At 39.6% G+C, this 17881-nt stretch overlaps 1 protein-coding gene across 2 annotated transcripts in view; it reads right to left on the reverse strand.

The window, feature by feature from the left end:
* LOC132881687 (von Willebrand factor A domain-containing protein 5A-like) overlaps positions 1-17881 on the reverse strand; it is an 86203-nt gene that overhangs the window by 17506 nt on the left and 50816 nt on the right. For both annotated transcript variants that reach the window (XM_060914432.1, XM_060914431.1), the window contains exons 15-19: positions 17795-17827; positions 17116-17199; positions 11069-11095; positions 10015-10041; positions 9740-9879 (exon numbers count right to left, since the gene is read on the reverse strand). In XM_060914432.1, coding sequence (XP_060770415.1) covers positions 9740-9879; positions 10015-10041; positions 11069-11095; positions 17116-17199; positions 17795-17827 — 311 coding nt within the window. The remainder of the gene's footprint in view (positions 1-9739; positions 9880-10014; positions 10042-11068; positions 11096-17115; positions 17200-17794; positions 17828-17881) is intronic.

The raw sequence follows: 17881 nt of genomic DNA on the forward strand, positions 1-17881 counted from the left end.
AATTCATTTTTTTTTTCTCCCAAAGTTAAAGATGTTGTAAGTTGTATGCAAAAAGAATAGGGGAGATTTTGGTTTGAGATGGACCAGTATTTTTGACTTTGATTGTCATTTATTAGGCATATTCATTGACCTGTCTGTCTTTATTACATGTTTTGCAAAATATAAGATGATTATAAAAATATAAGTGATTGTATAAGCTATGTGATTTCGGCTTACCATTAAAGCAGTGGTGATTTTAGGCTATTTTTAAGGGGTGCTTTAATGATTAAAGGTAGTTCTCTTAGATGAAAGGCGTTTTGGTCATATAATTGAATAATGAGAATATGCAATGGTAAATTTCCCCCACCTGCTTAAGAAGAATTATTGCATTTGAGTTTTTGTATGAGTATAGGTTGACTTACAGTGAACCAACTACAACTAGCAACTAAGACAAAGAGCCTAGTGGTCCTTGGGTCAAGTTTTTCCTTACCACTTTACCACCACCACATTTCACCAGAGCATTAACACCCAGAAACTGACACAATGTTTTCTCATGCAGCAGGCCTATTACTCTTACTTGTTTATAATAAGCCTATTAATTCACTTTTGGAGAATGATGATGCATTCTTAACCATTACTATCATACACCCATTACCATTAGCCTAACCATTACTATCATACAAGTTTTACCAAACGTTCTAGGTCTTATCTAGTGAAAACATTTAAATCTGCATGACAGTGCTTGTGGATGGGTAGATATTGTAGCTTGTTGGGCGAGCTTTTGTTTAAAAATGTGTCGATTCTAAAAATCTTAAATCTGGAATAAAAATGGAAAGCCTGTTGTTCAAGCCAGGAGCCACTGTCAACACTGGGGGCTGAGCACCCCTAAAGGTCAGATCCTAGAATCACCCCTGAAATAGTACACAAAATTCAGAATCCTGCCTTGCCAGTAGAGAATAAATTCAAACACAGAACACCTTAAAGCACACAATACTTAATGTCAATGTCAAAAGCGAATAACAAAACATTATTTTTAAAAATGCACAACCGCAATATATTGGTTTGGCAAGTATACATCCCTTTACTATAACTTCCTTTGAATAATCTCAGGACTAGCTGCCTTCAAGGTCACATAGTCAGCTCATTTTTTCAACACCTGTGTGGAATCACAGCAACTTGACAGCTTGAATAAAAAAGCTTAAATTCAAGATAAATGTGCAAGTCAATCAAAAGTGGTTTAATTATATAAATTAACAAGTAATGTTTATTTCCAAACCCACATAGAGCACTGTATAGATGCTACTACAACACTTTCTTGTATGTTCAAACTACATTATTAGTCTGCTTACAGGAAGATGGCTTTGTTTAAATGAAACAAGGGGGAGACTGATATACTTAACAGAAAAGTCTGCTAGATTGTCAGGGCATGTGGTGTGCTACAAAGCATGACATCAGAAAGGACTCCTCCTCTTCATCTGCTCTAAACAACCCAATTAATTTCTCAATTCACATCTCTACCCATCTGTCAAGTGTAATATTCATACTTTGAGACTGCATGAGAACATCATGCATTGATTGGGAATAGCTGAGACCAGTGTAAAGGTATATTTTTACGAAGCTTTAATATCACTGGTATATCAGACATACCCAAACAAACTAAAACAAATAAAAGGGAGTACATGACCTCACCAAAGCACACAGCTCAATACCCCACAAGCTGATTGAGACTACTCTGGACTGACGCTATATATCCAGTAAGATCAAGGACCTTATTGTGAATTACTATGGGAACCTCAGGCTTAGAGTAACTTCTGGGAATACATCATCAGACAGGTACCAGCTGGAAAAGGAGACTATAACTGGTTGCACCATCTCTTATTCTCTTTGCCCTTACCATGAATATGGTGGTTAAGTCAGCTGAAATTGAGAGGAGAGGCCCTCTTTACTTATGGATGTCTGCATTATCAACATTTCATTGGTGCCTGGTGGTAGGTGTATCCTCCAGAACCTGGAAAAGCTCATCTCCTGGGCAAGGATGAGTTTCATGGGACTGCAGTGTCATCCAAATAGAAGCAAAACACCATGACCCTGAATTTGGCAGGGGAGTGCTACCACTGGCGATGTGACCAGGTGCTGAAGATAGTTGCAGAGGTCATCTCCAAAGCCATGGCCAACAGCAAGCATGTGTGCAGCCAGAGGAACATTGCCTTTGTCAGGGCAGGTGAGCAGTCTTAGTCATAGCTCAGATCAACAGCCAGTCTGCTCGCCTCTGCATCAGAATGGGAGTTGCATGTCAACCTGGGGACGCAGACCACATGATAACTTCATTGAGGCCAGACATGCTGCTGTCTTCAGCCTCATCAAAGCAGGTGCTCCTTATAGAGCTAACAGTTCCTTGGGAGGACTGTACAGAAGAGGCAAATGAGCAGAAGCAGTCGAAGTACCAGGAGCTGGTGGACCAGTGCTGTGGGAGGCTGCAAGGTATGATGCAAGTCCACTGAAGTGGGGTGTAGAGGTTTTGTTGGCCACTCACTGTGCTAGGTATATGGTCTACTTGTCATTGCAAGGGCTGCAGAAAGGAAAGCCATCAAGTCCAACATGGAGGCTGCAGAGAGAGCCTCCGTTTGGCTTTGGATCAGGAGAACTAACCTGTAAGCCAATGCTGCTGGGGCAAAAGGGTCTGATCAACCCTGGCTGGGTTGCCTGAGTGAGGGTGTATGATGTTGAAAGACCTGAAACACCCAATGACCTCAGGTGATAATGTGTCCTAGTGCATCCTAGGATGCATCTTCAAATCAGTTGGGTGGCAAATCCATATGGAACCAGTGGCACTGAACATACATTAACATGCCAGTGGGGCTTGTTACAGCCTTAGTCACAGGGTAGATCTGTATGGTGTAGAAGATTTATAATTTATGGCAGCAAGGTGTTCATGGCGGGCGGCCTGGTGGTGTAGTGGTTAGCGCTGTCGCCTCACAGCAAGAAGGTCCGGGTTCGAGCCCCGGGGCCGGCGAGGGCCTTTCTGTGCCGAGTTTGCATGTTCTCCCTGTGTCCGCGTGGGTTTCCTCCGGGTGCTCCGGTTTCCCCCACAGTCCAAAGACATGCAGGTTAGGTTAACTGGTGACTCTAAATTGACCGTAGATGTGAATGTGAGTGTGAATGGTTGTCTGTGTCTATGTGTCAGCCCTGTGATGACCTGGCGACTTGTCCAGGGTGTACCCTGCCTTTCGCCCGTAGTCAGCTGGGATAGGCTCCAGCTTGCCTGCGACCCTGTAGAACAGGATAAAGCGGCTACAGATAATGAGATGAGATGAGGTGTTCATGGCAACAATGTAGTGACTTCATATTTATCATACAAGTATGAGAAATAACTTTCACAGTCTACGGGTTTATACGTTGCAAAGCTGGACTGAGACCATCTGGCCTCCATGGGAAACCATTTGGCCTTTGTTTCTCACAAAGTAATGCAATTAACATTAACATAAAGTAGGGTGAACTAACAGTGGGGGGTCTACCCAGCAGTAAAATGCCTTGTGTCTCTTCCATTTGATCACCTGGTCACTATACACTTCAAAGACTCTCAAGGGGACAAAAACATTTGCATTATATAATGTTAAAGGAGGGGGTGGCAGGGTGGTTAGCACTGTCGCATCACAGCAAGAAGGTCCTGGGTTCGAGCCCAGTGGCCGACGAGGGCCTTTCTGTGTGGAGTCTGCACGTTCTTCCAGTGTCTGCGTGGGTTTCCGCCAGGTGCGCCGGTTTCCCCCACAGTCCAAAGACATGAATATGCTGCCATCCAGATGACGACTTTTGAACTTTACACAAGTAACAATCTGGTTGGTCCTTTTCCTCTTTAGCCCACAGAACACAATGTCCATTATTTCCAAAAACAATTCAAAATGTGGACTCGTCAGACCACAGCACACTTTTCCACTTTGTGTCAGTCCACCTCCGAGGGAGAAGACAAAAGGACTGAAGCAAACCTAGGGTGGTAGATGACAACGATGAGAAGGTCAAATGGAGAGGTAACTGTAACTGCATGGAATTGAAAGGATGAGAAGCTGGGGGAGAAGTCTCCATCTCTGAGACAACAGTAGACATGTGCCACCACCCCTGCCAGTTTCTCATGGAGTAGGAGAGAAAGTATAAGCAGAGGGTAAGAAAAGTTTAAGCAGAGCAGCCAGTGTAGCTGAGTTCTGTGGAGATACCCATTTTTCAGTTCATGCCAGAAAGTCAAGATGGTAAAGCTAAAGCTGAGATTAAATCAGCTTTCTTTACAACAGACTGGCACTTTCAGAGCCCACCTACCACCACTGTGTGAGACTGGGACAACAGTGAAGGGTAGATGAAGTTACTGGTAGTTCATCCTCTGGTTTATGAATGAGAGCTTCTGGGTCTGTGAGATGTGATGACAGATAGTTTTGAGGCACATGTCTGCAGCCTAATTCGAAATGAGGTCAGAGAGTTTCAGTGGGACCGAGAGAGAAATGGTAACCACAACCGAACAGGAAGAGGTAACAAACACCACTAAACTTCACATTTTCTGTCTAAATGTACCGTATGCTTCTAACCATTGCAGAATAGGATTTGAACACTGCAGACTACTACAATACACCTTCAATAAATCTTAGTAAGCTCTGCTCACAAGTCACACTTTAAAGGAGACTTAAACTACTCTAGATTAGCCACCTGAGAGAACTAACTTACCATAGACCAGCAGACACTTCCAAAACACTACAGAATCTACACGATACAATACTAATACAAGAATCTACAGTGGTGCTTGAAAGTTTGTGAACCCTTTAGAATTTTCTATATTTCTGCATAAATATGACCTAAAACATCATCAGATTTTCACACAAGTCCTAAAAGTAGATAAAGAGAACCCAGTTAAACAAATGAGACAAAAATATTATGCTTGGTCATTTATTTATTGAGGAAAATGATCCAATATTACATATCTGTGAGTGGCAAAAGTATGTGAACCTCTAGGGTTAGCAGTTCATTTGAAGGTGAAATTAGAGTCAGGTGTTATCAATCAATGGGATGCCAATCAGGTGTGAGTGGGCACCCTGTTTTATTTGAAGAACAGGGATCTATCAAAGTCTGATCTTCACAACACGTTTGTGGAAGTGTATCATGGCATGAACAAAGGAGATTTCTGAGGACCTCAGAAAAAGCGTTGTTGATGCTCATCAGGCTGGAAAAGGTTACAAAACCATCTCTCAAGAGTTTGGACTCCACCAATCCACAGTCAGACAGACTGTGTACAAATGGAGGAAATTCAAGACCATTGTTACCCTCTCCAGGAGTGGTCGACCAACAAAGATCACTCCAAGAGCAAGGCATGTAATAGTTGGCAAGATCACAAAGGACCCCAGGGTAACTTCTAAGCTACTGAAGGCCTCTCTCACATTGGCTAATGTTAATGTTCATGAGTCCACCATCAGGAGAACACTGAACAACAATGGTGTGCATGGCAGGGTTGCAAGGAGAAAGCCACTGTTCTCCAAAAAAAACATTGCTGCTCGTCTGCAGTTTGCTAAAGATCATGTGGACAAGCCAGAAGGCTATTGGAAAAAATGTTTTGTGGACGGATAAGACCAAAATAGAACTTTTTGGTTTAAACCAGAAGCATTATGTTCAGAGATAGGAAAACACTGCATTCCAGCATAAGAACCTTTTCCCATCTGTGAAACATGGTGGTGGTAGTATCATGGTTTGGGCCTGTTTTGCTGCATCTGGGCCAGGACGGCTTGTCATCATTGATGGAACAATGAATTCTGAATTATAATCAGCGAATTCTCAAGGAAAATGTCAGGACATCTGCCCATGAACTGAATCTCAAGAGAAGGTGGGTCATGCAGTAAAACAATGACCCTTAGCACACAAGTCGTTCTACCAAAGAATGGTTAAAGAAGAATAAAAGTTAATGTTTTGGAATGGCCAAGTCAAAATCCTGACCTTAATCCAATCGAAATGTTGTGGAAGGACCTGAAGCGAGCAGTTCATGTGAGGAAACCCACCAGCATCCCAGAGTTGAAGCTGTTCTGTACGGAGGAATGGGCTAAAATTCCTCCAAGCCGGTCTGCAGGACTGACCAACAGTTACCAGAAACGTTTAATTGCAGTTATTGCTGCACAAGGGGGTCACACCAGATACTGAAAGCAAAGGTTCACATACTTTTGCCACTCACAGATATGTAATACTGGATCATTTTCCTCAATAAATAAATGACCAAGTATAATATTTTTGTCTCATTTGTTTAACTGGGTTCTCTTTATCTACTTTTAGGACTTGTATGAAAATCTGATGATGTTTTAGGTCATATTTATGCAGAAATATAGAAAATTCTAAAGGGTTCACAAACTTTCAAGCACCACTGTAGATCCAACTGAATCAAGTAGATAGTACACAAAATTCAGAATCCTGCCTTGCCAGTAGAGAATAAATTCAAACACAGGCTAACTGGTGGGTCTAAATTAACCGTAGGTATGAATGCGAGTGTGAATGGTTGTTTGTCTTTATGTGTCAGCCCTGTGATGACCTGGCAACTTGTCCAGGGTGTACCCTGCCTCTCGCCCATAGTCAGCTGGGATAAGCTCCAGCTTGCCTGTGACCCTGTACAGGATAAGTGGCTACAGATGATGTCACAGATTGATGAATGTTAAAGGAAGAAAAAAAAAAAGTTTTTTACCATCAAGCAATGAGGCATTTTCCATCACACCACAGAGAGATGCTTTCCAATCACACATCCTATTCCCACGACTGAAGCTGTATTCATTTCTGTTTTGTTGTATACTGCATGTTTGCATTTTGTAGAATAAACCTACTTGTTACCTTATCACTAATTGCTTGATAGTCCTTCTGAAAGTTGTTGTAAATTAAATGTTATTGGAACACTGAGTTAGAGCCCTGCACTCCCGCAGGAGTCCCGCGGGACCCGCTGCAAAGCAGTGCGGCGCGGGACAAATTTTGAAAGCTCATTGCGGGCACGGGCGGGACCGGAAGTGCACATATGCGCGCGCGGGCGGGAGCGGGAGTGCACATATGCGGCGCGGGCAGGAGCGATGATAAGCTGCAGTCCCGCTAACTAAAAATGTGTTTGAAATAAAATTTATAAATTATTAATTTATGTCTATCATATATAATTTGTGCTGGATATTTTATTTGGCATTAATAAAAACATTTTAAGATGCCTAAATTTGCAGAGAGAGTCAGATTGCCAGATTGAGTGAGGAATAGCATCTTAAATTTGCCATTGATCACTCTAATGACTCGCAGTTCACACCCAGCTAGCAAGAGAACCATGAGTGAAGTGATTTACTGCTTGCGTTAGTCTACAACTTTAATCAGAGAGACAGGTTACACAGTGACGGTAGGCTTGACTCAATGCTATCCCAGAAATCCTTCCTGTAATAGCATTGAGTCAAGCCTACCGTCACTGTGTAACCTGTCTCTCTGATTAAAGTTGTAGACTAACTCGAGCAGTAAATCAATTCACTTCTCTTACTAGCTCTGCTTTGCAATAAAAAAAACAAAAAAAACAAAAAAAAAACAAACAAAAAAAAAAAACACACCACCACCATTGGTACAAAGCAAGCCCATTCACTTTTTTATGCTGATCAGAGAATTACAATGTTTTCTCATGTGATAAAAATGTGCGATTCGCGATTAAATATTTTAATTGCTTGACAGCACTAATTATTATTATTATTATTATTATTAGAGACATTACATGCTGAATTCAGAAACAAGGTAAATAATAACAAACGTGAACGTGAGCTGTAGATATTTATGCTCAAATCCACTCAAAGTAGGGGGCGGGGCACCATCACGCTGTGTCAAGACAAGAACTTTCCTGAGAAATAACGCGAACATCTGCATCATGCGGGATTTGCAGGCGGGAGCGGGACAAAATATGGCAGGCACGGGCGGGAGCGGGACTGAAAATCATAATTTTTTTGTGGGCGCGGGCGGGAGCAGGACTGAAAATCATAATTCTTTGCGGGCGCGGGCGGGAGCGGGACTGAAAAATCCGACCCGCGCAGACCTCTACACTGAGTTAATACACTTCTATAAATAACTAGAAGATATATATTTGGAGTCAGATAATTAAAATGATCAGAGTCAGATATTTTAATCCTAATGTTAAAACATGTATTTACCTTTGACTGTCCCTATATTCCATCACTGGTTATCGGAGAGTCGCAGGCTAAGATAATATCACTTTACATTTTAGACCTACAATGGCTCTGGAAACACTACTGATGATGTGTCCCAATACATGTTTGAATAAAAAGAATAAATAAAAAAAAGCATCCAACTATTAAAAATAATCCTGTGATGATACAAATACTTAATCAGTTTGCCCAATTACTTTTGAGCCCTTGAAAATGGAGAAAATATGTAAAAATGGCTGTAACCCCTCCATAGTTAATGCAATATTTAATTCACGCTAGCAGCACTGGTGCAAATTGTTACTCTCACTTAGGCTTTTTTGACTTTATTATTCTTATTATTATTCTCCTAATGTTTTAAGGATGCTATTTCTCCCTCAGTTTTCAACCACTCATCACCAAATTTCACATGAAGAATACTTCTGGGCTGAATTAAGTTGCTATGACTTTTGGTGCTGATCCGGATCACCAAAACCGGAATGATCCATGAAAAACGGGCTTTTTTCCTCACTATGTATCATTCTCCATCTCTTACTGTTCTGGCTCTATGGGGTACGGTGACCAGACATCTCGGTTTGTAAGAGCTAGTGCAAATCACTGTGACTTTAGTCACAGTATCTATCTAGCTATTATTATTCTCCTAACATTTTTTAGGATGCTATTTCTCCCTCCGTTTTCAACCAATCATCACCAAATTTCACAGGCAGAATACCTCTGGGCTGAATTACATTGCTATGCCTTTTGGTGGTGATCCAGCTCACTGATCCAGAATGATCCATGAAAAAAGGGATTTTTTTCAATAACTTATAACTAGCAATTTTCATGATTTTTTCAATCAGTTTATTTTATTTTGTTCAGGGAAGCAGGGCACAACTTTTCCTCACTAAGCGTCATTCTCTATCTCTTACTGTCCCGGCTCTATAGGGTACGGTGACCAGACATCCCGGTTTGTAACAGCTCGCGCAAATTGTGACTTTAGTCACAATCTCTATCTAGTTTTATTGAAACCCCTTGAATTAAAGCTGAAAGTCTACACTTCAATCATATCATGACTACTTCAGTTCAAATATATTGTGATGGTGTACAGAGGCAAAATCTCACACACACACACACACACACACAGTGTCAATGTCCACATACTTATGGACCCAGCTGTATATGGATAACCAGTTACCAAAAGAGTTAGAGGTAAGAAGAAATGTTTGGTGTCAGAATATTTGTCATGTAAAGCACCATTTCATATCCTGAAATGTAACATTTTTGGGGGAAACCTATAAGCAATTATTATTATTACATTGAAGATTTTCATCTATACAGCGATCAATTCTATAAAAAGGTTTTAAAAACTTTTTACTGCACAAAATTATTGGACATACCCAAGCTTTCAACTCCTTCAGGAGCCTTCATCAGGGATGGGAAGTGACCATCCCTGATGAAGGCTCCTGAAGGAGTTGAAAGCTTGGGAATGTCCTATTATTATTATTATTATTATTATTATTATTATTTAAAATATATTACTTTAGGCTTTAATCGGTGTCATGGTGTCACATATTACACAGATATATTTAGCGTGTATTAACCTGTGCAGGAATCTGCTCAATCAGCTCTTGTTCTGTCTTCCCAAACACCTCTGCAAGTGTGGACTCCATTTCCCAACAACCAGAAGCCTTCTGGAGGGAGATAAGCTGCAACAATGGGTCCTTTGGAGGCTCAGCAATTTCTACAGACACATCATCATTATAGACATGTAAACACAGAGCTTACTCATAACTAATAACACAAAAGGTTAAAACACATGCATACATACAGTATAATGAGAGAGATTCTGAGTTACTGCTGAACATTACAACTTTACCTGGGCTGAGGTCAAAACTGGCATCACCTAAAGCAATGAAAATTGTTTTAGATTTACCACAACGTTTGAGAACTGAGTTGAACTTTTACAAAATAAAGCACATTTGCTTTCACAAAAGACACCATCATGACATTCTCATTATCATGACTGAAATAACTGTAGCAATACAATAACCACAGAATAAGTGAGAGTACCACAATTTTCCACCATGCCCTGTATATGTACTTTGTATGAAATGAACATTTAGAACAGAGTTACTGGTATATACTACGGCGAGGAAAATGTCAATAAAACAAAATAAAATAAAACAGTATTGGTTATATCAAAATAAACTACAGAGCTATTCAATGCTTAAATCTGACTGTTCAGAAAGTATTGATTAATTTTCTGTAAGAGCAGTTCTGACAATAGTTGTTGCTGTAATAAAGATCTATCGTTTTAATTAATGTACTTTTGAATACAGTAACAACTCTTTCACAGTGGCTTATATGGTGGATGATCAATAATTAATATATTAATATTAATAATTAATTCATATAATTTAATACTCTTCATATTTATTTCTGTGCTGAACCAATTTGCAACGAAATTTCGTTTGGTGTATATTTGTTATATACTGAATGACAATAAAGGTTGTCTAAGTCTAATGTCTAAGTCTATAAGACTCATTTGTCAGCACTCTAAATGGGATTAAAAAGAAACATTCATTTACTCAATAAGAAATGAAAAATTATAACTATTGGCAAATTCCTGTGATATATGAGGAATAAACCACATTGAGCCATGCTGTTATCGGACAATAATACACTCTGGGGTGGTGATGGCCCAACAATTTGCATTGGGCCACATCACACCACCTCATCATTGTTTATTTTCCTTTAACAGCTCACCCTGTAGTATTTTATTCCTTCCCTAATTTTAACAAATTCTTTACTGCAGTGAGAATACAACAGCTCATCTATTGAACTTGCTTAAACGTTCACACTTACTGTATCTTTTTATTCTATTTAACTTTACAAAGAAAATCAGAGAAAAACAGGTTGTGTACACTTACACTCTACCACTGAATCAAATCCACCAGCTGAGTGAAAATAAAATAAAAGGAGAAAAAAAGAAATATATTAGTTACATATTCAACAATGGGTATTTTGAACTTTCAGGAACTAAAAGAAGTAGATATTGCTATAGCCCTGCATACGGTCAGGGCTCTACAGTGCGCACATTTCACTCGCATTTGCGAGCGAATTTTTCGGCATGCGAACGACGAAAAAAAAAACGCGCATTCGTGCGAGGGCTTCTTGCGGCCGACAATTTAGGAAAGCACTGAGCACAGACGCGATGAGTTTAACATTCTAAAATGTATCAAACGTTAAACTGCAAAGTATGTAAATCCAGCGCTGGATAGCCTACCTAATATTTTTTTACACTAGAGACAAGAAAATTACATCAATGTGTTCATCAGAGCCTTGTAGTGCTCAATGTGAAAGAATTTGTGAATATCTCCTTCCGTTTTCATGTAAATCCCCGCTGTTTGGAGGGAGCACTCTGAGAAAATCCTTCACTTTCTGTGTGTCTCTCTGTGTCTCTGCTCGCAGCGCGCGGGTGGGGGAGGGGCTGCTCGTTCTCACACACACACGAGGGAGGGGCTGCTCGCTCTCTCTCTCACACACACACACACACACACACACACACACGAGGGAGGGGCTGCTTGCTCTCACACACGCACACATGAGGGAGGGGCTGCTCGCTCTCACACACGCACACATGAGGGAGGGGCTGCTCACTCTCACACACGTACACATGAGGGAGGGGCTGCTCGCTCTCACACACACACACACGAGGGAGGGGCTGCTCGCTCACACACACACACACACACATACACGAGGGAGGGGCTGCTCGCTCTCTCACACACACACACACACACACACACATGAGGGAGGGGCTGCTCGCTCTCACACACACACACACACACACGAGGGAGGGGCTGCTCCCTCTCAGAGAGACACAGGCTTGTAGCATCATGGCAGTGTAACGAGTAACGGCCTGTATTGTTGTAAGTGTGTGTGTTCAGTGTTGTGTACGTGCGCGCGCGTGTGTGTGTTCTGCCTGCGCCTTGCTCCCTGTCTGTAGTTGTGTGCATTGCCTCTGTCTTGCACTGCAGTGGTTCCCATGGTAGTCGGGGGGGAGTGAAAAAGTTAAATTTTTTTTGCCGTTCTGCCATGCTAGTGCGTTTTACTGGGACATGAGGTTTCAGCATTTTTATTCTTCCTGGTCTGTAGCTTGAATAAGTTTAGGCTACTGAATAACACTTTCAGTTAAAGTTGAGTCTGGTGCTTTTGTGCTGACGCTACTATAGCCTACTATCACAATAAATATCCCCCATAACATTTCCCATTTTCTACTCACCTTTCTGTGACTGCCCCTCTTTCCCACGGTTGTATGTTGTGGGTGTGGCATTAGGTGGGAAAAGTGCTTTTTAGGGATTCATCAGATCATTCAACTGAGAGATAACAGAGCTGGTTCGGACCGAGCTGAGAAATATATTCACTATGCAGAGAATAACGGCGTTTTTTAAAAGCAATGATGGTGGAAACAAGAATAAAAGAACGGACGAGAAAGAAAGCGTAGTGAAGAAAGCTAGAACGACGGGAGAAGGTGCGGGAAAATTATATAATGAGATGGAAAGCACACACCCCAGTGCAAACATTTAGATGGGAACATACAACACAGCAGAAAAACAAATAATATACAGTATATACAAATGGTGCATGTCACAACACAGCAGAAAAACAAAGAATATATATATAGCTGGGCGTGTTGAGTTGCAGATGTTAATTGCACATTAGTTATAGAAACTCAGTTCAGCATCAAAACTCAGGATATTGCACTATATTTGGTATTGCATTGTATTGGGTATGGATGTAAAAGTGTAGAAATATAAATATATAATATACAAAAGCTATAAAAACTAAAAAGTTGCTCTGTGAGGTTGCACTGTAATAAGTATTGCACTGTATCAGGTAAGTGTGAGAATATTGTCCTTTTAGGTCCTTGTTGGTGCATTGTTGCACCTGCCAGAAGTGGCATCAGTCAGTGCATGTAATTAGCCTTTTTCACATTACGTCACTTGCAGAAGAACCTCACATCCGTTTTCAGCCTTTTGAATGGAAGAGGCGGCATGCTAATCTGCTGGCTAACAAGTAGCAACCATAGAAAGTCAGTAAACTTCCTTTCCAAAACAAGGCAGATAGGTGACTGGAATGGTCGCTAACAATACGTAATGATAAACAACAATGCGCAATATTATCATCAATCTTATCTGTGAATGACACAGTTTTGTTAACATATGTTGCCGCCGTATACCTCTTCTTCCATTCAAAAGGCTGAAAACGGATACGAGTTCCCCTGCAAGTGATGTAATGTGAAAAAGGCTAATTGCTCAAGGTGGTTATGGCCTGTGGGAAAAAACTGTTTTTGAGTCTGTTGGTCCTTGCTTTGATGCACCTGTAACGCCTGCTTGAGGGCAGCAAGTCAAAGAACTCAGAGCCAGGGTGGGAGCTGTCCTTGATGATGTTGTTAGCTCTGCTGAGCTCTGCTCTCTGTTTAGCTACTGTTTGTTCATTCATTCAGTTGTTCGTTATTCATTTGTTTGTTCATTCATTCATTCATTCATTCTCAATTGAATTTTGCATTGTGTGTTGGTGTGTCTAAGGTTTGCGCTGCAATAAACCTTTAAAATGAAAACCTACTTGTGCTTGTGCCCCCATTTTTTTCCCTGTGCTCCTAAAATTTTTAACTTAGGAGCACGTGTGCTCCTGAAAAAAAAAAAAAGTTAGTGTAGAGCCCTGCATACGGTACAGTTTTCTGTAGGCTCTGTAGATCAATCAATCAAACAAACTTTCCTTTTTACTGTAATTTTGTGGATATGTATGGTGTATAAATTACAAATTAATATATTCAGTAACTATGTCTGAAACTGCAGACATAACTTTAGAAAAACAAACAAACAAAAACAGGATTCTTCCTCATTAATCATTATATTCAGAGCACATCATTTATATGTGCATTATTGTTTCATCATGCATTTTAGTGTAAATTGGTGGAACACAATGATGCCATTTCAAAACTGTGTTCCTAATGGTTTTCTGCTTCACAACAAAAACATGGTATACTGTACAACACTGCTGCATTAATTAACATGAAAAATCATGAACCTCAGCATTAATTACATCATAAAAAAATGTTAAATAATTTACTTGACATTTCTTTGACATTTAGTCAAAGATGTGACAAATGTCAGCTCATTAAATATAAACTGTGCATTAATATTTTCAGAAAAAAAAAGATATTATGCAAAATAGGCTGCTGCAGTGATTATGTTAACATCCTATCACAAAAAAGCTTAAAAGTCAGAGCAGATGATGTTCCCACTTAATCTCTGCTTCAGGATGAAATCCATTAACACAATGGAGATAAACTTTATAGGATCCAAAAGAATTTGGTAATGTTGCAGTATGAAATTGAGCTTGAACCCCTTAAGCAGTGCACAAACAGCCATATTTGTATAGAGACACTTAGACAATTCACACACACACACACACACACACACACACACACACACACACACACACACACACACACACACACACCTTCACATCTTCATGATAAACATTAAAAAAAAAGCCTACTGTCTGACTGCACTGTGTAGACAAAGAAAGGAGTCCCCAGTTCTAGGACTTAATCTATTTTGATGCACAAGTGTAGCATCACACATTTTAAACCTGACTACTTCCTTCTTCTTTTGCTTCTTTTGGACAACGTGAGTGAGCGAATGAAACGTGAAAGACCGACGACAGTAACGGAAAGCGAGAAGAAAAGATGTTATGTTGCGAAGGAAAGGAAATGCAAGACCAAACTAATAAATATCGGCAATCAGCGAGCACCTCGGTGTGATCAGCTGTTCATTTAGCGACAGAATGATGGAACTGTCAGTGCACGGTCAAGGTAAACCTGTAGATGGCAGTAATGCAACACTGGATGCCAACTGCCGTAAAACCCAAAAGATGAAGACGACGACTAATGTAAGCATGCGCATGCGCACAAGGACTTCCTCGGTCTGCTTGACTGTACAAAGTGAGTGATTTCATGCACATTATTTAAGCCAATTTAAATAATAAGTTTGGTAGCGCAAGCATACAGAACAAAATTGTAACCATGTATTTCAGGTACATCACGGTGTGTCCTTGAGCTTCAACAGAGTCATTGGCAAGGTGGCCAGAGCGAATTTTGACACTCTTGCTGCATTTGGTCTGAACATACCATTACAAACGTACTCACTACTACAAGATGAAATCCGCTGACGCAGTGAAGATAGTTAATAACACAGTAGCCGTTACATTAAGATATCCTTAGTTAGCATTATCTACTCCATTAGGTAGCATTAACAAACTGTGAACTTCAGCATTTTCGTTCACTTACTTTCAGTAATCACTTTATTCAGGTCAAGATTGTGGTGGAGTCAGAGCTTACCCTGGGAACACTGGGTGTGAGGCAGAATACACCCTGGATTGGATGACAGTCCACTCCAGGGCAACTTGCATATTATTAAATAGTAAGTAATTTTAACAAAATAACTTACGGTAACTGACATTTGTTTAAATTTTAATGAAATACACCTGCACTGACTTGAGCTTTTTCCATCCATGTCTCAAAATAATTCCTCATGAATTATCAAAAGTTACATTACTTTATGTTCCTGAATGTTGATAACATTCTGAAATCTGCTCCTCAAATAGAAATACTGAAATTTGATATTCAGCCTAAATTCTGAACAAGAAGACAGAGTAATCTATATCCCTTGCCCTGTATACCAAGTTTCCAGATATTATTGGTCACATTTTTCAAGTTCTGCGGCAGGAAACCAACCCTACCTCTTTACACTGACCTCAGCAGCCTATGACATAAACCCACCAGACCTTTGGCCCAGGTGAGCTAAAAATTGAAATTTCTCACATTTCTTAGTATCAAAAGGCACATATACATTACTTAATCAACACATATATCAACTTTCAAGACCATACCACTCAGTTTTCAAGTTCTGCTCTAGAAACAAAACCTACCCCTAAGACTAACCTGAGAGACTAAGTCTGAAATTGTTGCAGTGGAAACATGAAAAATTAAAATTTCTCAAATTTCTTAGTAGGAAAAAGCACATCTACATCACCTTGTTAACATGTATACCAAGTTTCAAATCCGTATGACGAATAGTTTTGAATTATGCGCCGGAAATGAACACTGCTCTTAGAAACTAAGTCAAAATCTATTTTTTATGTAAAAATTTGAAAAATACTTTTTTTCAAAAATCCAAAATAGCAAAAGGCACCAGTTCACATGTTGTTTGATATGTATACAAAGTTTCATGAAGATATCTTCAGTAGTTTTAAAGATATGGCCCAGAAACTAAAACATGACTGGCCGGCCGGATGGCCGGCCGGAACCCGTTTCTATATCCCTCGCCAAACTTTGTTTGGGTGGGGGATAATTAACCCACTTAAGAACTCCAAATAAAGAAGGGTTAATTCAGATGTGATTATATGGTTTATTACTTTAAATCACTCAAGTGTATTTTCAATTCATGTGTATTATAATGTTACAAGTGTGTTTTCTAAGTTACTTTAATAAACTATAAGCAGAGGTTCATTGTTTCTTCATGTTAACGAATGTATGAAAAAATTCCAGTTAAACTCAATGCACAGGATTGCAGATATATGTTGAGAATTGAGTTCAGATGATTTATAAGTTTCTTTAAAAGTTGGCATGTTTGGTGGCTCTCAGCATTTCCACTACAATGGTGGTTTAAATATGCCTTTGTCTGTTTTTTTTTTTTAAGTGAACAATTACAGTCAGGGTTCTCCATGTGACCATGCACCATGTTAGAGTATAAATTACTCTCTTATTGTTGTTCTTATCGTTGTCCAAGGTCTGAATACAATAAGACCTGTCTAGAAGTTCTGACAGTCAGCATATTTCATGGATAAAGGAAATACACAATTATTCTCATGTTCATCAGCCAATTATTTAGTCTAATGTTCAACAACTTACCAAAGCAAGGTCTTGGTAAAGCTTTACATGGGTAACTCATTGGTAAAGCTTGACATTGGTAACTCATTGGTGAAGCCATAGAACCTGTACAGAGGTAAACAAAAACAGGATGTTCGATTACTCATGTGCTTTCTATAATGTTTACATGCAAAAAAGTACAATAATTGTAATATTATTAGAGGAATGCTCTTGCATAAATAAGGTCAAGTATTTAGAAACTCGATATAGTTACACTGCATTAAAAAAATAAACTGTTAACGTCCACAAAATAACACATTTTTTCTTTTAACAAATTACATTTATATGGAATGTGTGAAATAACTTCAGTTAAACTCAATGCACAGCATTGCAAATATATATTGAGAATTTTGTACAGATGAGTTTTAATTTTCTTTAGAAGTTGGCATTTTTAGTGGCTTTGAGCAGTTCCACTAAAACCATGGTTGAAATAAGCTTTTGCCATTAAGTAAACAATTACAGTAAGGTTTCTCAATCTGACCATGCACCATGTTATAGTACAAATCACTCTCTTATTGTTGCTCTTGTGGTTGTCCAAGGTCTGAATACAAAAAGACCTATCTTGAAGTCTCGACAGCTGGCATATTTCATGGATAAAGGAAGTACATAATTATTCTCATGCTCACCAGCCAATTTTTTCGTCTAATGTTCAGCAACTTACCATACGCGTAGCACATTTGTGAAGCCATCAATCCTGTACAGAGGTAAACAAAAACAAGATGTTAGACTACTCATGTGCTTTCTATAA

Source organism: Neoarius graeffei, chromosome 2, assembly GCF_027579695.1.
Source record: "Neoarius graeffei isolate fNeoGra1 chromosome 2, fNeoGra1.pri, whole genome shotgun sequence".
Lineage (NCBI taxonomy): Eukaryota > Metazoa > Chordata > Actinopteri > Siluriformes > Ariidae > Neoarius > Neoarius graeffei.